We start from the raw sequence: 23938 nt of genomic DNA, 5'->3' as shown, positions 1-23938 counted from the left end.
GAAATCAATTGAGCGCCCGAAGGCTCAAAAGCACCCTGCACCCAGCCGCCCGGGCAGTGTAACCTTTGCACCCATCTACTTCCCCATTTGCCCTGAGCAAGTGACCAGGAGCCCAGCTCCCACAGCTGTGTGGTCTGCTAGTCAGCAGCCGCCAACCAAGGCCCCCCTGCCTCCCATAGGATAACATTTGGGCCTAACTCACTCTGCACCCAGCTGCCCCTGTGCCGCTGAGGGTGTAACAACTGTACCTACCCCCCCCCCCCCCCCCCGAGTCTGTGCCCAAAGCCTTAACTTTGCCAGTCGACTACTTACCTAAAAGCCAATAACTCAATTTTCACCATAGGGTAACATTGACTGGTTCCTTCTGAAATTTCTTCTAAGTGTGGAGTTCTCAAAACTTAAAATATTCACCAAAAATCAGCCGAGTAACGAAAACGAAAATACTCACCTGCTATTAGGTGAGATCCCAGTGCTGGATCTTGGTACCCAGCACTGACCCTGAAAAGTATTCACAACCGTACTTACCAGTAACCCAATTTTCTTCCATAGGAAATCATTGACTGTTTTCAATGAAATTTCTTCTAAGTGTTATCTTTTAAAATAGCAAAATATTGCCTAAAATTCATAACAGCAACTAAGTCGACTTTTATCACTTGTTTCTAAGAACTGACCCAGGACTGAATCTAGGATCCAGTCCTGGAATTACAAAAGTAATCCTGAAAGTAATCTATTGCAAATAACTTAAACCTTCTATTGAACTCAATGCATTATTGTGTTTGAAATTGTGTTGCCTATTGCAACAACCTGTAACTTTCCACAAAAGCCAATTGCATATTGCAAAAGTATTTACCTAAAGCATCTCATTCTGAGAAAATATATTTTGATACCTATTGTTGGTTCTAAAATAAAACAAACATTTTTTTATATATAAACCATTGGCCTAGAGTTCAGTTATTTAGTGTGTGATACCATTTGCTGACTGAGTGTGTGCAACAAATGCTTTAAACTGTCCTCTGATACTGCCTTACTGCTCGACCAAGCTACCATTTTAGAGAGTAAGGTTTTATCTAACTTTAGCCTCTGCCAAACCTCTGGGGACTGTGGACTCTGTACATACTGTACCTATTGGGGAACAAATAGTTTCTTACCTGTCGGTGTAGTTTTGCAGCTTGAAGATCTTTCTGGATTCACTATGCTGTGCATTATTCCGCGATCTTGTGGTTGGGTCCGGATTCGTAGTCTTTCTTTTTTTTTTTTTTGTAACCCAGGTGGGCGGCGACGACCCACCATTTGGTGCACCTCTCGTGACGTCGTCGTGCTTCCTGCGGAAGTCCCACCTTTGGGGCGCCATCTTCGGGTTCTTTTTTCCCCTTTTTTTTTTTTTTTTAAACCCTAGGCGATTGATCAGTCCTTCAGTTCATTTTCTGTACGTTATTATTTCTCCTGATATTTTCCACTTCACCCCCTCTTCCTCCAGCCTCATCTTCCTGGCGGAGGTGGGTGGGTTCGCTAGTGAATCCAGAAAGATCTTCAAGCTGCAAAACTACACCGACAGGTAAGAAACTGTTCGTTTTGCAGCGTGAATCTTTCTGGATTCACTATGCTGTGCATAGACTTTGTAGCGTTTTTTTCCTAATTTTGTGGTGGCTGGGTGGTAGATGAGCGTTGGTCGTTGAAAATGTGTTGAAGCACCTTCTGTCCAACCTGTGCTTCCTTGTTCATCTGAATGTCCACGCAGTAGTGTTTCGTGAACGTGTGCACAGATGCCCAAGTTGCCGCTAGACATATGTCCAAAATGGGCGTGTTCGCCAGGAAGGCAACGGTGGCCCCCTTCTTCCTTGTGGAGTGAGCCTGAGGCCCCTCCGCTAGCTCCTGTCCAGCCTGTTTGTGGCAGAATTGAATAGTGAGGGCAATCCATCTAGCAATGGTGCCCTTAGTCACTGGTCTACCCATGAAGCTAGTAGCAAAGGACACAAACAACTGCTTTGATTTCCTGAGTTCCTTGGTTCTCTCAATGTAGTGCATCACCGCTCTTCTAGAGTCGAGGGTGTGCAGAGCCCGTTCTGCGTTTGAAGTCGGGTTTTGGAAGAAACTTGGTATCTGAATACTCTGATTCATGTGGAACGCCGACACCACCTTGGGCATGAAGTGTGGGTCTGTTCTCAGGACTACCCTGTCCTTGTGAATCTGAATGTAGGGTTCCTGTAGTGTTAGTGCTTGAAGCTCGCTCACCCTGCGTAGTGAGGTTATGGCCACCAGAAAGGCCGTTTTCATCGTCAACATTTGCAGTGTGGCCTTGTGAATGGGTTCAAACGGCGCCTTCATGAGCTCCGTCAGTACCACGTTGAGATTCCATGCTGGCGGCGGCAACCTTTTAGGAGGGGCAATTCTTTTGGCTCCTTCCATGAATCTCTTCACCACCTGCGAAGTGAAGAAACTTCCACCCTTCTCACCTCTGGTGTAGGCAACGATCGCCGCTAGGTGTACCCTTAGGGAGCTCGAGCAGAGGTTACTCTTTAGAAGGTGTGTGAGGTACCTCAGTACTGTTGAGTCTCTTGTCATTTTGTTTTGCAGGCCCTTCTTCCTGCATATACAGTAAATCTCTTCCATTTGGCGCTGTAGCATTTTCGTGTAGTTGGTTTCCTTGCCTCCCGTAGCACCCGCATAGTGCTAGGAGGCAATTTAAGGTGAGCGAACCCTAGGTCTTCAGGAGCCATGCCGCCAGGTTGAGGCTCTCTGGCTCCGGATGCAGGACCTCTCCGTTTTGCATGGAGAGCAGGTCCCTTTTTCTCTCGAACCTGTGGGGATTGCCCTGTGCCATTTCTTGAATTTGTGAGAACCATGTCTGTCTTGCCCACTGCGGAGCCACTAGGATCAGAGTCATGTTGCTGGTTCTGCACTTGTCGAGCACTCTGTGCAACAGGGGTATCGGTGGAAAGGCGTAGGCAAATGTCCTCGACCAGCTTATCCATAGGGCATTTCCTTGGGATTGCTGATCTGGTTACCTGGACGCGAAGCTTTGGCATTTTGCATTCTGGCGTGTTGCAAACAGGTCTATTGTGGGAGTTCCCCATCTCTGGAAAAGCTTCTCCGTTTCCTGGCCATTGAGCTCCCACTCGTGTGATGCCGAGGTCTGCCTGCTTAGCCAGTCTGCCTCCACATTGTCCTTCCCCGGAAGGGGAATTGCCAGTAGATCTATCCTGAGAGGTATGGCCAATCTCCAAATCTCCTGTGCCAGAGAGGAGAGAGGGAACGACTGTGTCCCACCCTGCTTGTTGATATAGAACATTGCCGTGGTGTTGTCTGTTTGAACCAACACCCTCTGGTTGTACAGGTGCCTCTGGAATGCCTTCAGTGCTAGCAGAATGGTTTTCAATTCGAGGTAATTGATATGGCGTACCGCATCTGCTGGAGCCCACAGACCCCTCACTCTGAGGTTGTCCATGTGCGCTCCCCATCCCTTTTGCGATGCGTCCGTGGTAATGGTCATTGTTGGGTTTGGTGGTGTCAGGCTTCTCCCTGCTGTCATGTTGCCTCTGTTCCACCAAGTCATCTCCTCCTGCACGGCGTGCGTAACAACCACTAGATCTTCCCAACTGCCGTTTGCTTGTGACCATTGCTGTTGTAGCCATTCTTGGAATGGTCTCATGTGCAGGCGTACATTCGGCACCAGCTGGATACATGACGCCATCATCCCCATCATCTTGCTCACTGACCTCACTGTCAGAGCTCACCCCTTCTGGTAGAGACGTGTCTCCTTCAGTAGGGCATCCGTTCTCCTGTCGCTGGGCACCACTGTGCTGTTCAGGGTGTTGATTTTTGCTCCCAGGAAAATCTTCACCTGCTCCGGTTCCAGCGATGACTTCCCCCAGTGTATCGAGAACCCCAGGTTCGTCAGAGTGTCTGTCACGCGTGTTGCATGTCTCTCGCACTTCTCGCGTGTGTTTGCCTTGACCAGCCAGTCGTCTAGGTAGGGGGTAGACATGGATCCCCTGCCTTCGTAGGTGGGCCGCGACCGCCGACAGGCATTTTGTAAAAACCCTTGGCGCCGATTTGAGCCCGAAGGCCAGGGTTGTGAACTGGTAGTGTTCCTGGTCTATGTTGAACCTTAGAAGTCCCTTGTGCCTCCTGTTTATTGGGATGTGCAGGTAGGCATCCTTGAGATCCACGGTGACCATGAAGTCCCCGTCTCTTATTTGGGGGAGCACCTCCTGCAGCGAAGTCATTTTGAACTTCTGCGTTCTGATGAACGTGTTTAGGTACCGCAGGTCCAGGATGGGTCTGACGTTTCCGTCTACCTTTGGGACCACGAAATAGTTAGAGTAGACCCCTTTGTTGCGTTCTTTGAACGGCACTGCCTCTATGGCTCTTTTTTAGGTCTCGCCTGACCCAGCGCATGCGCTGGTCTGGCGAGACTTATTGAGAGGGCTCCAAAAAGTGCTACCAGGCCAGCCTAGAGCTACAGTGCATGTGCACGGGCCGCTTTGATGTTTGATCGTGATCACTTTCGTCTCGCTTTTGGGACCTTATAAGTATTTAGTTAAGTTGTTGCATGGCTAAACACTTATAAGGTCCCAAAGGCGAGACCTATTGGCTATGCCAATGCTTGTTCTAGTAGTTTCAGGGTTTCTTCTCTGAGTAGGGCCAGTTCTTGAGCCGATCTCTGCCTTCACTTTGGTCTTCTGTTTGGTGGTCTTTTCTCCAAATCCACGCAGTATCCGTATTGCATGACGTTCAGTATCCACTTGTCTGTGGTTATACACCGCCACTCTTATAGGTAGAACCTCAGCCTTCCGCCTACTGGTGTTGGATGTTCGTAGGCTTTTGACTCTTCTCTCCCCCTTGATGTTACTGTATCGCACCTCACCCTTGGGGGCATGTCGAGGGTAGGCGTCCTCTTGCGTGCTGAGTCACTTTGATGAGGGTTGGTCACTCCCTCTCCTCCTCTGGCCACGTCCGTTCCCTCTCCCGCGAAAGGACTGGCCCTGAGGTTGGTACTGCCAGTTTTGCTTCTGTTGACCTTGTTGTCCGTGGCTATCACCCTGCTGACCCTGCTGGAACGTCTGGTGCGACGCTCTCTGCTGGCTTCCTCCCCGACCGTAGGGTCTTCTAGAGGGGTTGCCTCACCTCATCCCTCTTAGCTGTAGGGCCCCCATGGACCTCGCCGTTTAGTTTTCTTTTTTCAGCTGGGTGAGTTTCTCGTCTACTGTTGCTCCGAACAGTGTCTCTCCGTTGAAGGGGGTGCTAAGGATATTGTTCTGCACCTCCGGTTTGAATCCCGAGATTCTTAGCCATGCATGTCTTCTCTCGGTGACCCCAATGGCCATTAGTCTCGCCAAAGCCTCTGCCCCGTCCAGCGCCGTCTTTATACAAGAGTTGGCGATGTTTTTTCCTTCTTCCACCAGGTGGGAGGCTCTTTGTCGTTATTCTTCGGGGAGGTGTTTTACTAGCTCCCCCATCTCGTCCCAGTGCTGGTACTGGTGCCTATTGAGAAGTGCATTGGAATTCGCCATGCGCCAGTGCATTGCGGCGTTCCTCTCGACCATTCTTCCTGTGAGGTCTATCCTCCTGCTCTCTTTATCTGGTGGTGGCCCCGAAGTTGCTGGCACGTTGGCCCTTCTCCTGGCCGTGGAAGCTATGATGGAGTCGGCCGTGATACTACCCTTGATGTAAGGGGGGTCCAGAGAAGAGTGCTTATACTTCTTCTCCGTCCTGGGCGTGATCCAACGGCAAGTCGCTGGTTCCTTAAAGGCCTCTCTTCCCTGATTTATCACACTTTGTAACATTGGAAGGAATTGGCTCCTCGTCTGGATGGGGAGCAGGGTCTCGAGGAGGAAATCGGCTTTCGGCCTCTCCTCGTCCAGTTTCACGCCGAAGGCTGTCGCTGCGCTCCTGACCACCATATTGTACACCCCGATGTCGTCGGGTGGAGAAGGCCTCGAAGGGTACGTGTCCACGGGCTCCTCGGGGTTTTCGGTGTCGAGATCCTGCCATTCGATGTCGTGGCTAGTTGATGGCGCCGAGCTGTAGAACGACTGGTGGTCTTCTTCCTCGGGTTCGCCTTCATAATAGGTCTCGTCTTCCTCTTCGAGATCTCTCGGCAGCCCCTCGGTGTCGAATTCGTCCTCGATTTCGACGACGTTCGTCAGTGGAGCCGTTGGAATTTTGAAATCCTTCATCTTTGCGTCGAACTCCTTCTTCCTCTGAAGGATGTTCTCCATTTCGGCCTCGAGCCGCCTCTTCTTCTTCTCCATTTCGGAGATGCTTCCGGCGTCGACCGCGGGCTTCTTCGACGGAACTTGCGTCGACGCCGACCTGTCCTGCGTCGAGCGCCCCGTTTCATGGGTGGTCTTCGACGAACCTTGCCTTTCGGCGTCTTTCGGCACCAGGGAGTCCTTTTTGAAGGATCCGCTCGGCCTCTTGTCCATGGTTCCCCCCTTGGTCGTCGAAGTTTTAGGCGCCGGGGCTCCCTTCGTGGACTTAGACTCCGATTTTCTCGAGTCTCCCTCGGGTTCGAGGCATTTTCGGGTGTTTTGAGCTAGACGATTCTCTTACCTAGTCTTCATTTTTCTTGTCGGTCTCTACGACCGTGAAGTTTTCGGGTCCCTCGGCGACGTGGTCCTCATAGTCTGTGGAGAGGCCCAGATCGTAGAGCGACGGGGCCTTACCCTTGCCATCCATGCTGGCGTTGGCTCTTCGCTGGCGTTCTCTCACCTGGAGCGTCTTCGGCGCGAAGGCTGAGCAGGCGTTGCAGTCCTTGCTCTGGTGGTCGACCGGTAGGCAGAGGTTGCAGACCGGATGCTGGTCCTTCTGCGCGAACTTGTGGTGGCAGTTAGGGCAGAACTTGAATGGCGTCTTGTCCATTGCGCTCAGGGCCTCTGAGTGCGCATTCTCCAAGGGCGTCGAAGAAAAAGGTGGAACACTTCCTTCTTCGCGCTCCTGATGTGAAATATTCCTTTCCTGTGATATCTTCGTAGTCCTTTATCGACGAAACTCGCTTTTCCTTCTTCTTCCTTTGATTGTAACTCTGGAGCTTCCCGATGACGATCCAGACCCAACGGCGGAAAAAAGAATCTGAAGATGGCGCCCCAAAGGTGGGACTTCCGCAGGAAGCACGACGACGTCACGAGAGGTGCACCAAATGGTGGGTCGTCGCCGCCCACCTGGGCTACAAAAAAACAACAAAAAAAACCAAAAGAAAGACTACGAATCCAGACCCAACCACAAGATCGCGGAATAATGCACAGCATAGTGAATCCAGAAAGATTCACGCTGCAAAACAGTATATACAGAGCCACTTCCTCACACATGGTTACCCCTAACATTTTGCCCGATATCTGATGCACTTTGACAGAGAGTAGCCTGGGTCCCTGCCAATCAGGTTCCCAGGACCGCTGTTCTTTCCCCAACATGTACCATTGTTTCTACAATTGGCACAACTCTGGCCAACCTGCAATTGTAAGGGGTACCTGTTGTATTAAAGGAATGGTAGCCAGGGAAAGGCCCCGGAGGGCTGCAGCATGTATTATGTCACCCTCAGAAACCACTCACCACAAGCATGCACCACTGCCATTGCAGCCTGCATGTTTTGGTGCAGCTAGAAAGTGAAGAGTCGACATGGCACACTTCTCTGTGTGCCATGCCTGCCAGCACTGCATGAGCCCTAGGTAAGTCACTCTTAAGGCAGGGTGCACTATACAACATGTGAAGATCTATCTTCATGAACAGACAGGCCCCTAGAATATTGAAGGCCATTTCTTAGATATTACAAGTGCACAGTAAAATCCTAATGAGTATATGGTCTAGAAACAGGTCATTATAAGCATCATAATGACTTCACTGAATCCTGGGGTGTTTGGCATCAAACATCTCAGAATAATAAGCCTGCACTGATTCCAGGGTCAGATTATCCCATGCACTCAGGGGTCCCTTCTAGAGGGGACCCCTGTACCAAACCAACCACTGGTGGGTTCCTGACTGGTGAACATCAGCCTGCCACCACAAGACCGGTTTCTGGACCCTGGGGTGGAAGCCTTTGCCTTTTCCTGGGCGGAGGAGTTCACACCTTCCCCAGGTCAGGAAGAGCCATCTGTGCCAGGGGAGCTTCAAAGGCCTTGCCGCCTTTGCAATAAGACCACTAGCCCCTCCTGCTAGCAGGATCCACCCCCCTTCCTGTCTTCAACCCATTTCGGATGGAAGACAGGCAGGAGGGGACAGCCCAGAAGGAGTGCCCAGCTCTGCCAACCCCACCCCTCAGGTGGGGGAGGCGAGGAGAAGCCCACTCTTCAGTGCCTGCCATATTGCAGATGGAAGGCACAACCCCCAATCAGGGTCAGTAATATGATCACTCCCCCACGTGCGGTGAGCACACTAAGGGTGTAGTCACCCTAAGGTCAACAGCCCATTGGCTACTACCTTGCTACCCCAGTAATGCCCTTAAATACAGTATTTAGGGGCACCCTTGAACCCAGCTCAGCAGTTCCTGACGACCTAAGAAGATTGGCGAAGATGACAATGCAACAAAAGATCCAGGCGATCACTGCTTTGGCGCCACCCCTCCCAGCCTGCCTGCACCTGAATGCAAATCCTGCAGCACGACGACTTCCAGCCTGAAGACCAGCAATCTCCAAAAACCCTGAGAGGACTGATCAGCTTTAAAAAAGACCCACGACTCCCGAAGACAGTGGCTTGGTCTCCAAAAAAGTCCAAGACCATGCAGAACCACAAATACTCACCTTCCAGACATACCTCTGCCCCAAACGCCCAGGGCTTAAGTTTAGGTGTCCCACCAGTCCAGATGAGGTTCTACAGCAGTCTCGAGCCCGAATCCATCGATGGGCGATGTCTCCCAGCCTCCGTGATGATGCCTGCAGCCTCTAAATCCAAGCCCCACCCCGCCTGCCCAGTAAGGAGAAACCGGAGGCCCAAAGACACCCCTGCATCCTCCGGTCCTGCGTCCTGGTGACCAGAACCAACGGTGCCCAGACATCACCTGGCATCTAAACTTCCTCCCCTGGCTGTTGGTTCCACCGAGTAGACCTCCTGTTCTGAGCCTGCAGCATGAAACCGGAGCAGACGATCTCCATATGGTAACATTGGTCGCCCGACGCCATGTGAGCACCCTGCACCTAGCCGTCCCTGTGCCGCTGATTGTGTGGTTTTGGTGCTGCATCGGGCTCCCCTTTGTACTCACCTTAACTCCTAGAGATTGTCCTCCAAGGATGCTTTACCTGTGAGCAGCCGCCAACCAATGTGCCCCTAATCCCCATTAACTGGCATTGGCACCCCTGCACTCTGTACCCAGCCACCCTATTGCCACTGGTGGTGCACATTGAGTGCAGAATTGAACCGTGGGGAACCTTGGTTCTACCTCCAAAAAGGACTAAACCAAACATCGTACCTACCTGCAAGTGTTAACTTCATTTTTGACAAAGGATTGCATGGTGTGGCCTTTTGCTGAAAAATGTTGACTCTGCCTTACATTGCAACAAAGTAACTTAGTGTCTCAAAGTAAATTGTCCTGCTTACTAATGTACTGCAGCACCTAAACTTATCTGTTTGCTTTACACTAAGTTAGAAAAGTAACTGAAAAACAACTAGAAAATAATCTAAAGTAATCACAAGTATTCCAAAGAGTTTATAAAGTATTTCCTATACTGCAAAGTAACTTGTATGCTTATACAAAACTAGTACACACCGTTCTGAAAATTATGACTGCTTTTAAAGTATCACTTACCCGCAACTAAGTGATTCTGGGATCTAGTAAGAAATAAAGTAACATTTTCTTTTTTATACAACCAATTGGTCTGGATTCAGTCTGAGTGTGTGATATCATTTCCTGCCTGAGTGGGTACAACAAATGTTTCACTACCCTCTGATAAGCCGAACAGCTCAGCCCAGCTAACACTAACTTGAGAGTAAGGTATTATCTACTTCATCCTCGGCTATACCTCTGGGGATCCACTGGATTCTGCACACTAAACCTTACTTTGGTACAGTATATACAGAGCCAGCTTCCTACAATTGTTAAAGATTTGAATGATCCAAGGTACTTCAAGGATCAGAGAGGATAAGATCTTCCCCATTTTTTGAGAAGCTCAGCGGATGATTGTCATTTTCTCATGCATTGACTACATTATAATCTTATAGGCAGGAGACCAAAATAGGGACCATTGATTAGTGGTGCCAGGGCTGTGAATGGCCAGACTACAAGGTTTCATCAGCAGCTTTTTGCAGAACCTCCCCAAATACACCTATTGGCCTAGGCAAATATCTTGATGGCACTGAACCTCACAGACTAGCAGACAGAAACAGAACTTCATGCTGACTCTGGAGGATGTCACAACTTCGATCAACATTCTTGATAGGGGGAAATGTGAGCTTCAAGGTTAAACAGCTTTTCTAGGTGGCAGCGATTTGCCCTGTTTTTGGTACATTTTTTTGTCGATGATAGCTGTGTTTAAGTAGGACAGAGATTCAACTTTTTTGTACCTTAAAGTCAATATTACTGATTAATGTAGATAACCAAAACTAAGCTAAATATCTGGCACTGCAGCCTCAATAACATCCTGCAAAGCCTGGTGCATAGAGATCAGATGGAGTTTGTCACAATCAGCACTCCATAGATGATAGGCAGAGACTCTTCAGTGTGCTGGCAGATCCCTCTGAACTAATAGACCTGATCATGTCTCAAGCAGCATAGGATAGATGAATAGGAATAGGACTTCATGTATTCCAAACTAGTAGCCATTATGTTGGTGGGGTTGTTTGAAAACGGCAAGAATAATTCCTTAAAGTCCATTTTGGCTTCCTTGATCCCAAATAGCTATAATTCTGCCCATTTTGCATTTCATTAAGAAATAGGCAGAGCAGCCTCTTCTTAAAATGCCCTTGTAACATACAATTGATCTACACAAAAGCTAGCCCATTCTTCTAACTTACGAGCAGTGGTCATGGTGTCCAAATGGTTATGAAAAAAATGGGAAAGAACTTCAGGCACCGAAACATGGAAGGGCACAATTAAAATCAACAAATAACCATGGGGTATGCATCAATATCAACAAGTCAATGAAACCAGGCACCCATTCCCCCCAGACAGCAGTAATCTGCTGTAAGCTGTTTAAACTGTTTAATAGGGACTGTGCACTTTTTGGCCAGGAGAGGGAGTAAAGCTTTATACAAATAGTGTTGTTTGAGGACAAGTTTGCCAGGGCCTTGCCCGCAGAAGTCCAAAGTGTGGATTGAGCCAGTCTGCCTCCTAGGAGATTTCTAAATAGAGGAGCAGCTTCCAACTCCCTGGCCAGCAAACCTTGTCTGAGGTAGCTGGGACCTTATATAGTCTGATATTGTTTGGTACATGTGTACACTGATTGGTGGTTGTATCTGATGTTTCTATTGGATTAGGGTTAGTGTCCTCATTGGTTGGGTATTTGAGGGTTCTGATTGGTTTCTGGGTCTGTGATTCAATCAATATAGGGTTGGGGCTAGGGTTAGGATTTCCATTGGAAGTAGGGACTAGGGCTTCCTGTGTTATTGGGACTAGGGTGAGACTAAGAGTAGGGTTAGGCTTTCTATTGGAAGTAGGGACGAGCGCTTCCTGTGCCATTGGTTGCTTGCACTAGGGTTGGGACTACTGGTAGGGTTAGGGCCTCTATTGGACGTAGAGATCATGGTTTTTGAAACTGATAAGGTGCTTGGACTAGGGCTAAGATTGGATGTAAAGTCCTGGTCTACTATTGGTTCTAGATTTTAGGACTAATGTTGTGATTGAATAGTGTTAGGGCTGGGGTCCCCATTGGCTGAAGGGGTGACCGGACTACTAGGGCTATAAACGGCCAAGGCTTAGGGCGACTCATCCTGGGCGTCGAGGCGAAGAGTGGAAAGGACAAGGGTGAGTGCCTGTTTGAGCCTGTTCGAGACTGGCCAGCACCTGGGCCAGAAATGCTGCCCATTTTCCCATTCATAAATACCCACCCTATGTATGTGTCCCTCTGTATATACGCATTAATTTCACTATAGATATGTACCTATCGTTGCGTATCGCTTTGTATAAACATGTAAAATAATTGTTATAAAAACAAAAAACACACAAAAAATCATCTTTGGTCTACATGTACTTGCTTCCATTGTGCATCTATGTACCTCCATGTACTTGGATCTGTGTGTTTGTTACTTTTCTCCTGAAAAAGCATATCCAATGCACTACCCTATTTCTCATCCTGTACCTCTATCAATATCTTTAATCTGCAAATACTTACCTCCTTTATGCATCTATATACTTTCAATGTACTTCTGGATTTATATATTTATCACTTTCTTCTAATTTAGCATTTACAATGCACTACCCTATTTCTCAGCCTACACTTCTCTCAAAATATCTTCTAGCCCAACTTTCTTACTCATCTCAAACTTTTCTACTACTCTTTCCAATGCACCACCCTATACATCTATCATTACATCCTTTAGACCCACTGTCTCATTTATCCCAAACCCCATACCACTACTATAATCCCCCAAAATAACCCTTTCTTGACTCTCTCCTACTCTACCCCTCCTTGCATCATCTGACACTTTTTACTATACCCATCCCCCACAACAAACTTTTCAAAACTGACTCCTCCCCTCCAAAAACCCTTTTTACTCATCCAAAAGCCTCCTCCTCCTACTATGACCTAAAAAACGAAATCCTTCACTCTTCTATCCCTCCACTATCCTTTTCAATCAAAATAACAGACTAACATGTTCACTTCTCTAATTCCATTTTCCACTATATTAATTCACCACTAATCCTTTATGGGTTCCAGAGTAGTGTGCTACTCGCCAACAAAGCGTTCCAACACCTAATCAGGGTTACAAGCGCTATATAAATACAAACATTTCTCCCTTTTTTACCCATCCCCAACCCTTCTCAATCCAAATAACTGACTAACCTATCCACCACTCAAATTACTTCATATTCACTATACTAATTTTCAACACTAATCCCTTATGGGTTCCGGAGCAGCCTGCTACTCGCCAGAAAAGCGCGTCAACACCCCATCAGGGACAACAGGCGCTATATAAATGCAAACCTTTCTTTCCCTTCTATCCCTCCGGTAGCCTTCTCGCTCCAGATAAATGAATAATATCCACCACTCAAATTACTTTCACATTTCACCATACTAATTCACCACTAATCCTTTATGGGTTTCCGGAGTAGCGTGCTACTCCCCCAAAAAAGGGCTTCAACACCCCATCAGGTGTAAGAAGCGCTATATAAATACAAACCTTTTTTCCTCTTCTATCCTTCGGCTATCCTTCCGAATCCAAATAACTGACTAACATATCTACCACTTAAAATTTACTAGCATGTTTCACTATACTAATTCAACACTAATATTCTATGGGTCCTGGAGTAGCGTGCTACTCGCCGAAAAGCGCTTCGACGCCTTGTCAGGGGTAGTAAACGCTATACAAATGCAAATACAATACAATATGCTACCATAAGTACAAAACAATGGGTCTCAAACTGCACAACCATGCTCTTCAATAGATATGGTAGCATCCACTAGTATTGTGGACAGATGTGGGCCTGAAGATATTGGTAGACTGACAAAAACCTGCTTTAAGCCTTTTTGGACTGAAAAAATATATATAAAAGTACACTCCTCCACTAGGTGGCAACGCAGGCAAATACTTTTGATTTGCTTTCTTTTTGTCATTCCAGGAAACAAGGGCCAGGGTAGTAGCATCATTTTAACCCCTTCGCCGCGGCAGGAATTCCGCCACGGCGCTGGGGGGGGTTTGGGGGCAGCGCGGTGGCGCTGTGCTCGTGACGGAACCGCTCCGTCACGAGCCACGGTTGAGCTGTGCTCATGACGGAGTGGTTCCTTCACGTCTCCGCCCACTGCGCTAATCGCCCGCACAAGCGGGGAATTAGCGCCGCGTGGGCGGAGCGGCGGCCAACGGCCGCAGCATGACGGAACCACTCAGTCATGAGCACAGCGCAACCGTGGCTCATGACGGAGTGGTTCCGTCATGAGCGGGGAAGAGGTTAAGGAGTGAGAAGACAAAACATAAGTGCATTAGTGTTCAAGGGTTACAGAGGATGTCAAAGTACAAGTAAATGGCACCAAGGCACACATCACAAAATGAAACCGAAAATAAGTAAAACACACAACAGGTGATGCAGGTGGTTTATACGGATGTTGCATTTCTGTATTTTTTTGTGTAGCTTATTACTCTTGTATAGTGCATATTTTGAACTAAGTCCCCTCCAGGTGCATATAACGGGTCATTACTTGAGCACTGTAGAGTTGAGGCTAAAGGCAGTGCGAGTTTCTCACATTCCCTGTCATGGGTCAAAAAGTTTTTCAGAATACATGGTCTTTCAATCCTTGGCCTCTCTCCCGAGAACACTGAGCAATGCTCAAGTATTTCAGTTGCAATTGTGATTCAGTGCACATGTGTGTGGAGGAAGTACACAGCTGTCAAAATATTAACAAGGCAAAAGAAAATGCAGTTAGTACAGGTGAGTGGATACACTGTTTGAGGGGGTGGTGACGTCAAGGAGATGTAAGGAAGTGCATTCAGGAGTGAGTGAAAAGAGGTAGCTAAAGAGGAACAGGTAGGTGTAAGAAATGCAGACTGAGAAGTTGGAGTGAAAAATAGCGTAGAAGAACAGAGGGCATAATAGTTGTTATTGAGACACTGAAGACCACTACACCTTGCATAGGCCTCAGTAATGTTTAATTCACATTCTCACAATTTCAGAATGGAAATATTTTCAATAATTATTTACAACAAAATCATTACTGTCACACACTTAAACAGCTAAAGTTCGCTGACTAAGCCAATAGTCCTGGCTGGTTTAGGTATGTCCGTTGTTGTGTTATATATTTGGCTCCAATAACAAAGCTCCAAGAGGCCCCAAAATACCAGTTGGGTGGCACAATATGGGGCTCGCAGAAATTTAGTTTGTGTTTGAGCCATACATTTAATTACATAGGCAACGCCCTCTAGAGACTCCCACTTTTTTTCATTCCACTTAAAACCTTAATTTCATGTTATGCTTAGCACGTTTTGCTTAATTTAATATATCCCAAAATATAATCTTTTAGTACTAAAATCATTGGCTCCAAAAAATAAAGAAATTTTCCCTGGGTCGTCTGCATCAGATGAAATTAATGGTGAGAACAGCAATGCCCTTTCAAATGCACAGCAAATTATATGTTTTGATAAAAATAATCAAAAGCAACTAACTTCACAAGATTCTGAAATGCAAATCCGTCTGTCCATTGCTCAGTAAATGTAGCTCCATGTCGAACAGTCGTAAAATGCCCGAGGCGTAACCTGTCCTGCATACTCTTCTCTCTACTTGCCAGTTTTTCCTGCGTGCTCTGAGAAAAGGGATATTATTTTCTGATTAATTGCAATTTAATTAAAAATTAACGTCTTTAACTTATTGTACCATTAGGTCCTTAAACATTATGGCAGAAATGCTTGCACTCACCTTTTCAATCAGAAGTTTCTTGCTCATTGAAATGCATTTGTTTAGCCTTTCTTTGTATTTTTCAAGAACTTTTTGTTGTTCATCTATTTGTCTTCTTAGATCACAGTTTGTCTAAAATGAAATGAAACTAGTATGAAATCATGTTAAGGGGCATGAAAGGATTAAGCAATTACAAGACAAAGTTCAATGAGCCTAGTGGGAAGGAAACATCAATTTAAAAAGTCACTATTCATGTTTTGGCACTCTAAAAAATTTATTAAAATGCGGAATCCATTCAAGAAGCTATCGCATGTACTTTCAGTAAACCGTTAAGAGAAAAAAAAAATAGAAAGAAAAAAAAAAACATTTGCATAGACAAATGCACCTCACATTTGAAAGTCTAAACACCCAAATTATTTTAATTTTCGGCATGTTAATACATATATTTTATGTGGCAGCCAGGGTGTACATTTGTTATAGAGCTCCTGGCTGAAACTCCACTAATTTGTTGCCATTGACAGATGGCGGGTGAGAAGCGAATCAACTTGGTGAGGTGAAGCAATCAATCAAATCAGGGGTAAGGTAAAGCACAGCTACTCACCCGCAAGGGTCTCAAGGTGCTAGGGGCAAGGAGGGGTGGAGCGGCTCCGTTGAGTGCTGGGGTCATCCAAAGAGCCAAGCTTTGAGGTACTTCCTCAACTGGAGAGGCGTAGGGACTTGCCAGAGGTGTAAGGGGAGGTCGTTCCAGGCCTTGGCTGCAAGGTAGGAGAAGGAGTTTCCTCCCGTTCTAGTCTTGTGGATGCAGGGGATGGTGACCAGAGAGGTCAGCAGATTGGATGAGTCTCTTGGGTGCGTGGAAGGAGAGGCGGTTGTTCAGGTATGAGGATCCGAGGTTGTGGAGAGCCTTGAATGCATGAGTGAGGAACCAGGTGTCGTTCCACAGAGGGGGTGGAACCAAGGATGAGAACCTCTGTTTTCTCTACGTTGAGTTTCGTGCAGCTCTTCTTCATCCAGGTAGCCACGGCTTTCATCCCTTCTTGAAGTTGTGCCTGGTGATGTTGGGTTCTTTGGTGAGGGAGAGGATGAGCTGGGTGTCGTCGGCATAGGAGACTATGTTGAGCCCGTTGTCTCGGACGATGGTTGCGAGGGGGCCATGTAGATGCTGAAGAGGGTGGGGCAGAGAGAGCATCCATGGGGCACTCCACATCTGGTCTCTGTTGGTTCCCCAAAGAAGGGAAGTCATATGGACTGAAGGAGCTCCCACTGGAGAGTGGTTATCCTGGTGCAAGTTCTCCCTTGTAGAGGCCATTTCTCCCAGTGACAACAGGCCAGGCCCTCTCCAATCCGACAGGAGTGTGGGTAGTGCTGGGCTGAAGAGGCAAGGCAGAGGAACTGAAAATTGCGAAGATATTCCCCAACGTATGACTGGAGCCATGTCCTCGAACATGGCAGCGGTGGTAGCTGGGTCTGGTGTAACACGAGAGAAACAATGGGGGTAAACCCATGAATTACATTGCAGAGAGACCAGAGACAAACAGGTGACTGTTGCACAGGTACTTCAGCACAAAAGACCCAATGCAATCTGCAAGCTAAAGCTGCACATAGCGAAATAGAGACTTTCTCTGGCCCAGCTACTTCTATCCACTGTGGTGTTAAACATGCAAAGGAGAGAGAGTGGGTTTTTTCAAACCCTGCTCCTCGAAGAAAACCAAGGTAGAGATGGCCGCATAACAGCAGTAGAGAAGGCAATGATGGAATAGTAAATGACCCTGCATGCTATCCACGAGTCCTAAACTGGGGCAAAAGAAAATCGCACTTAACACAGGTCAAATGAAAATAGAATGCAAGTTGGTTTATGGTTAATGATTACCACATTTTGTAAAATGCAGTATTTTGGCAGAAAGAATGTATGTCCTAGTAATGAAATGCCTCTTTCTGTATGGTCACCCCCAATGTTTTGGACTGATGTTACTGGCTTTTAAACTCATAGTGCACTGAGGCTTGCTTCCCAGACCTCAGTACCCTGACCTTAAATTATGTATGCTTGATTTGCTTATACCCAATTGGCATAGGCTTGTTTACTTGTAAGTCCCTAGTATGTGGTACCCTGTGTACCCACAGCCTGTAAGTTAGAGGGTCACCCAGGGGGTGCAGCACCGGTTGTGCCACTCTTGAGATGACGATGGCTCCTAGTCTGCCACCGCTGACTGGAAAGGCAGTTTTCAACTGCTAACTCAACTGTCATTTAAAGCAAAAGCAAAGCACAATCTTCCCCTTTTAATATATGTAAGCTACCCCTAAGGTAGTCCTAACGGCAGGGTATTGTATGTTAGAAATTGGAACATGTACTTGTACATGTTCCAATGGTAAAAACATGCAATTGTAATTTTTACTGTTGAAAAGGCTAGTAGCATCATTGGCGAGTGCACAGTTACAAGCTGATACTTCTGCCTTGCTAACTTCTGACTGGAACTACTAAAGTGGATACTGTAAGGTATCAAAAAACTCATTACATGAAGCCGGACTTGATTCCCCAGGTCGAAAGAATGTGACTTGTTGCAGTGTACAACTTTTTACCAAGTTCCCACTTGGTTTCCCAAAGTCGCTAGTGCCCGTACCTGGATGTACATGAGGTCTGTCCCTGAGACAACTTTCTGCCTTGCTGAGGAGATGGGCAAACGACTCCCAGGAAAAGACAAAATAGGAGCCTGCGTGAGGGAAGAGGTGTTCGCTCTCCCTGGTAGGAAACCACACTGGTGTTGCCCACAAGGTGAGATTCAAACGGAAGGCTGCCTTTGAATGGCAAATGGTGAACACTTGGGAGAGTGTCTACTCTATTGTTTAGGTAGACAGGCTGGCATTCGGGATAGAGCGGGGAAACCAGTTGTCAAACTGTTTTTTTAGGGGCGTATAGCCCCTTGGTAGCCACACCTCTGGGTTGGGCTAGGGATCTCTACATGACGAGAGAAGGGTTCTGCCATCTTGAGAGTTAGCAAATAGAGACTTCTGGGATAGCTAGATGCTGAACCTCACAGGAAATTGTCATCAGGGGGGAGTGAACCTCGTAGACCATTCGCTTGTGACAGCGACCTCTTTGGAGGGCATTTATGGGCATAGGAAGGGCACCCCAAGCACCCAGACCTGAGCTGAACTTTGCCAGGCTGAAGTCACAGGTCCTGTGGGTGCGACCTCTTCAGCCTGGCAAAGCATCTTTAGGCACACCCTCTCGTTAAGAGGAAAAGCGTCACAGATAACCTCTGACCTGGGCACTTCAGTGCCGAGTGTCAATCACTAACTCCTTGCCACAGAGTGGGGTGGGGTCAGCAGTCTCACTGATCCCAACCCACTCTGACGAGTGAGGAACTGCCTTACCTCATTGACTGACCTCCTAGGATCTCCGAAGCAGAGTGCTGCGCAGGTGGGTTAGATTTTGTTTATTAATGTTAGGTGCGTGCATGCATGAATATTTTGAAGTGAGTGTTGCGAATGGATGTGGGTTTGTGCAAAAGTGCGGGAAAGTGGGAGTGAGTGTTAATATGTGCATTTATGTCCCGACTGCCCCACTCCCTGCTAAAACTACAGACCACCACTTCTCCATAGAAGTCAATGGCAAGGAGCCACTGACACTGGAACTGAACTGAAGACTGCTTTTCCGGGAAAGGTAACTGTTTCTATGGACCTTGCTGGTCCCCATGACTCACTCCCTGCAGTAGTTGGTCGTCTAAAGTAACTCTAAGTAACCATATTGCACTTTACCCAAGTTTTTCTCAAAAAGGTTTGTAAAAAGTGTTGATTTGCTGTACTTAATAAATTCTGTATTTATGGAACCCTCCAGTGGATTTTTTTCATTTTGCTGTCTATATTTACATAAAATCCTATCCATTTTTATAAATTGGTGACAGATCTCTTTTGCAACTTGTATTTCTTCAATTGTTTTGTTGCTGTTTAAATGCTTTACTGTGTTCCTTTGTGTATTGACTGCTTAGATCCACAGCTATCAGGGGTTGAGCTAAAGGTTTAACAAACAAAACCTACTGGTCCTAGAGGGGTTGGTAAGTGTATTACACAGTGAGGTAGCAGAACCACACCATATAATACATCTCATTTCCTCACAGTCCTCAAATGTATTAATAACATCTTTGGAGATTCTTATTTGGGCAATTATTATTTTTTTCCTTTACAAAGTTTGAAGGAAGAGCACAGCATAAGCATTTATAAGATTATTCGCAAGCTATGTCGGATAGAGAGAAGACTGTGCATGGTATATTGGCGGATAGTCAAACTTTATACACAAATTTAACAGAGACGGAGCAACAGCCTTGCATTTGGCGCAGAGCTCGCATACCAGGCTTTAGGGTTGTTGAAGGTGCACAGTTTGTACAAAGACTGGCAATTTAAGACCGTATGCTTGTTTCAAACAGCTTTGTACTGGGATAAAAAATAGTAATGAGGGTGAATGTGGTATGTAAATTCACAGACAAAAAACATTTGAGAACACAAATAGCTAAAAACCAAATTAGTGGAAAAACTAATTAAGGTCCACTTTAGGTTAACATAAAAGAAAACCCCATTAAAAAATAATTGTGAAATCTATAGAGGTTTCATTAATTACATATCCCATTATCATATGTGTAATAACTTGGTATAATATACGTTGTTGAGTGAAACAATTCCAACTGTGCAACCAATTACTAACAACTAATAAGCACAGTTTAGTTTAGCAAAAGCCAAGTAACAATATCGTCTGTCTTGAAGGGGGGTACCCCTGCAAAGTAACTTATCAATAGTGTTATACTTGGACATAGTCAATACAAGGAGAGGGAAGGAGGATACCCACATAATCCACAATTACATTCAAATCGTAGGGCATGATCAGACCCCGTCAATTTTCAAACAACCTTGTGAAAATCCCCCACAACATTTTGCTTCCCGTCATTCATCCGCACTGTTGCACATCATGGTCACCAGTGGAGGATCAAGAGGGGCATTTATCCAACAAAGCTAGTTTGATTCAGATGAGAGTACGGACAGGGAACTACTGAGGGACTAGTAGACAGATATGAGCTACCGAAAAACAGTTTATGGATGTAAAGGCTGTGAGAAAGTGGCTCTGTATATACTGTTCCCCAATAGTTACAGGGTGTACAGAGTCCACAGTCCCCCAGGGTTTGACAGAGGTTAAAGTTAGATATAACCTTACTCTCAAGTGTTAGCTTTGTCAGGCAGTATCAGAGGACAGTGTAAAGCATTTGTTGTACACACTCAGCAAATGGTCTCACACACTCAATAACTGAACACTAGGCCAATGGTTTATATATAAAAAAAATATATGCTTGTTTTATTTTAGAAGCAACACTTGGATTTAGAATATACTTTCTCAGGATGAGATGTTTCATATAAATACTTTTGCAAAATGCAATAAACTTTTGTAAACAGTTACAAGTGGTTGCAGTAGGCAACTCTATTTTTTTTAAACAACAATACATTGAGCTCAATGGTAAATTCAGGTTATTTGTAACAGATTACTTTTTAGATTACTTTTGGAATTCCAGGACTGGATCCTAGATTCAGTCCTGGGTCAGTACTCAGAATCAAGTGATGAAAGTCGACTTCATTACTGTAATGATTTTTAAATAATATTTAGCTATTTTAAAAGTTGACACTTAGAAAATATTTCAAACGAAACATGCAATGATTCCCTATGGAAGAAAATTCAGGTTACAGGTACAGTAGGCTCTCGTTACTTTTGTAATCCAGTACTGGGTGCCTAGACTCAGTACTGGGACCTTTATCCAAAACAGGTAAGTAATTACGTTTTCAGATATTATACGATTTTTGAAGAATATTTAAAGATTGCAGAAATCGACACTTAGAAGACATTTCACAGAAAAAACAGTCAATGGACTCCTATGGAAGAAAATTGAGTTAAGGGTAAGTACAGTTGTAAGTATTTTTCAGAGACAGTGCTGGGCACCGAGATCCAGCACTGGGAGCTCACATAAGAGCAGGTGAGTAATCTCGTTTTCGTTACTCGGCTGATTTTTGGTGAATATTTTAAGATTTGAAAAGTCCACACTTAGAAGAAATTTCAGGAAAAAGCCAGTCAATGTTACCCTATGAGGAAAATAGAGTTTGCGGTTTAAGGGTAAGTACTCGACTGACAGAGTTGAGGTTCTGGGCATAGACTCAGGGGTCCCCCAGGGTCAGGTAGGTAAAGTTGGTTCACCCTCAGCGGCTCTACGGCGGCCGGGTGCAGAGAGAGTTAGGCCCAATGTTATCCGATGAGGGATAGGAGGGCCTTGGTTGGTGGCTGCTGACTGGCAAGCCACGCGGCTGTGGGAGCTGAGCTCCTGGTCACTTACTCAGGGCAAGTGGGGAAGTGGGTAGGTGTAGAGTTTTCACTGCCAGGGCCACTCGGGCGGCTGGGTGCAGAGTGCTTTTGAGCCGTCGGGTGCTCAATTGATTTCAATGGGAAATCTCCGGTTTAGAAAAAGGCTGCAAGCTCGGGGACGAGGACTCTTCAGGTGCCACCACCACTTCGAGAGGTAAGTTGGGTAGTTGGAGGATAGGTAGGTACCCCGGGATTGGGCACAGGGGGCCGTGGGGTGCCGCGTGCAGGGGTGCCTTTTGGTGTCGGGAAATCCTACCCTTTGTTGATCGCGGTTGGGGAGGCGCCTTGTTCTGAGGCTGCAGGCTTCTTCAGGAGTGTCGAGGGAGGTCCTTGGGTGCCGGACTCGGGGTCACAGTCGCCGTGGGGTCGTCCTCAGGGTCTTTGTTCACTCCGGCACTGGCCAGGCTTGGCTGGTGCAGAGTGCGCTGGGTTCGCGGTTCCGGGCTGCTGCCAGGGATTAGAGGTAGGTTTTGAGTAGAGCCTCTACTCATGGGAGTCCCAGGGGCTTAGAGCCAAGAGGTAGCCAGGTCCTCCGGGGTTTGTGAGGTTGCTGGCCGCAAGAGATGCCGGGTTGGAGCAGGAGCAGGTTCGAGGGTCGACAGGCCGGTAGGGCTGGGGCCAAAGCAGTTGGTGTCTTCCTCTTTTTAGCAGCTGCGGGGCAGGTCTCCTTTCTTCTTGCTCTTCTTTGTAGTTTGGAATCTGGAGAAGGAAGGTTCAGGGTGCCCCTAAATACTAGATTTAGGGGCGTTATAGGTAGGTGAAGGGCAGGGACCAATGGGTCCCTGTCCTGGGGTGGGTACACCCCCTATCCTGACTCTCTCCTGTGGGAGGGGGGCAGGAGCCTAGTCCTGATTGGGCAGGGCTTCCCATCTTCAAGATGGCGAGAGCCCGGAGATGTGCTTCACCTCGCCTGAGTGGTGGGGTTGGCAGGCTGGCACATCCCCTGTCCTTATTTGGGGTTTCCGGCCAAGCTTCCCACCAGAGTGGGGGGTTGCAGTGGCCTGGGGAAGCTCACAGAGGCGGCATGCCTTTGAAGCTTCCCCCTGCTCATCCTGGGGGAAGCGATTTAGCAACTCGCCCAGGATGTGCATTGTTGCAGACCCAGGAGAGCAGGGGCTCTCCTACCCAAGGGTCCAGCAACATGTCTGCTGTGTGGCAGCCTAGGCAGCCTCAGAACAGACGTGGATTGTAGGTTTAGGTTTCAGGGGGCCTCTCTAAGATGCCCTCTGTGGTGCTTTGTACATTAAATCACACATTGGCATCAGTGTGGATTTAATGTGCTGAGCAGTTTGATACCAAACTTCAGTCTTTAGTGCTGCCATTATGGTGCTGTGGAGTTCGTGTTTGACAAGCTCCCAGCACCATATACTCTTAGCTGGCAGCACTGCACTTACAGGACCCAGGAATGGACCTGGGTACACACCACTGGCACAGGGCACCCAGCTAGAGGGGTGGCTGATGTATGCCAGGGCAGTGTAGGTTTTGGGCATGGCACACAGGGATGTGTGCCATGTCGACTCTCTGTTTTGTCTTGTATCCAGACACTCAGCCTGCAAGAGCAGTGTGTGTGTGTTAGGGTACAGGGCCTTTAAGGGTGGCACAATGAGTGCTGCAGCCCTTAGAGGCCTTCCCTGGTCACAAGGCCCTGGGTACCTAGGGTACCATTTACCAGGGGCTGACATGTGGCCAGGGTTTGCCAATTTGGGTTTTGGCTGTTAGGCATTTTTTAGGGAAGGAACACAGGCCCTGGGCACCTGGTTGGCAGGAGCCCAGGGCACAACAAGGAAAAGTGCATCAGCTATTAGGCAAAAAAGGAAGGGGGGGGGGGGGGGAAGGGGGGGGTTACTGCAACAGAAACCCACTTTCTTACAAAGGCACTTTGTGATAAACCCCCCCCCACTTGGTGAAAGAAACAGGCAAGGGTGAGGTAAGCACATGTCACATGAAAGTGACCTACCATTGTAGAATATACCAGGGTTTGCCCAATTGGAATATAACATAGATCTGTCGGGATGGAAAAGTTGAGAAAGGCTCACACTGGGCGACTTACGGCAGATACAAGCAATGTCCTCATTTCA

The 23938-nt window shown here is 47.1% G+C and overlaps 1 protein-coding gene across 10 annotated transcripts in view; it reads right to left on the bottom strand.

The window, feature by feature from the left end:
* Positions 1 to 23938, bottom strand: part of TLK1 (tousled like kinase 1) — a 967987-nt gene that overhangs the window by 375335 nt on the left and 568714 nt on the right. For all 10 annotated transcript variants that reach the window (XM_085645312.1, XM_085645310.1, XM_085645315.1 and 7 more), the window contains 2 exons: positions 15491 to 15601; positions 15241 to 15377 (listed from right to left, as the gene is read on the bottom strand). In XM_085645312.1, the coding sequence (XP_085501438.1) occupies positions 15241 to 15377; positions 15491 to 15601 (248 nt within the window). The remainder of the gene's footprint in view (positions 1 to 15240; positions 15378 to 15490; positions 15602 to 23938) is intronic.

Source organism: Triturus cristatus, chromosome 3_1, assembly GCF_964204655.1.
Source record: "Triturus cristatus chromosome 3_1, aTriCri1.1, whole genome shotgun sequence".
Classification (NCBI taxonomy): Eukaryota; Metazoa; Chordata; class Amphibia; order Caudata; family Salamandridae; genus Triturus; species Triturus cristatus.
Note: the sequence above shows the minus strand (reverse complement) of the source record. Positions and strands in the feature narration are given on the sequence as shown.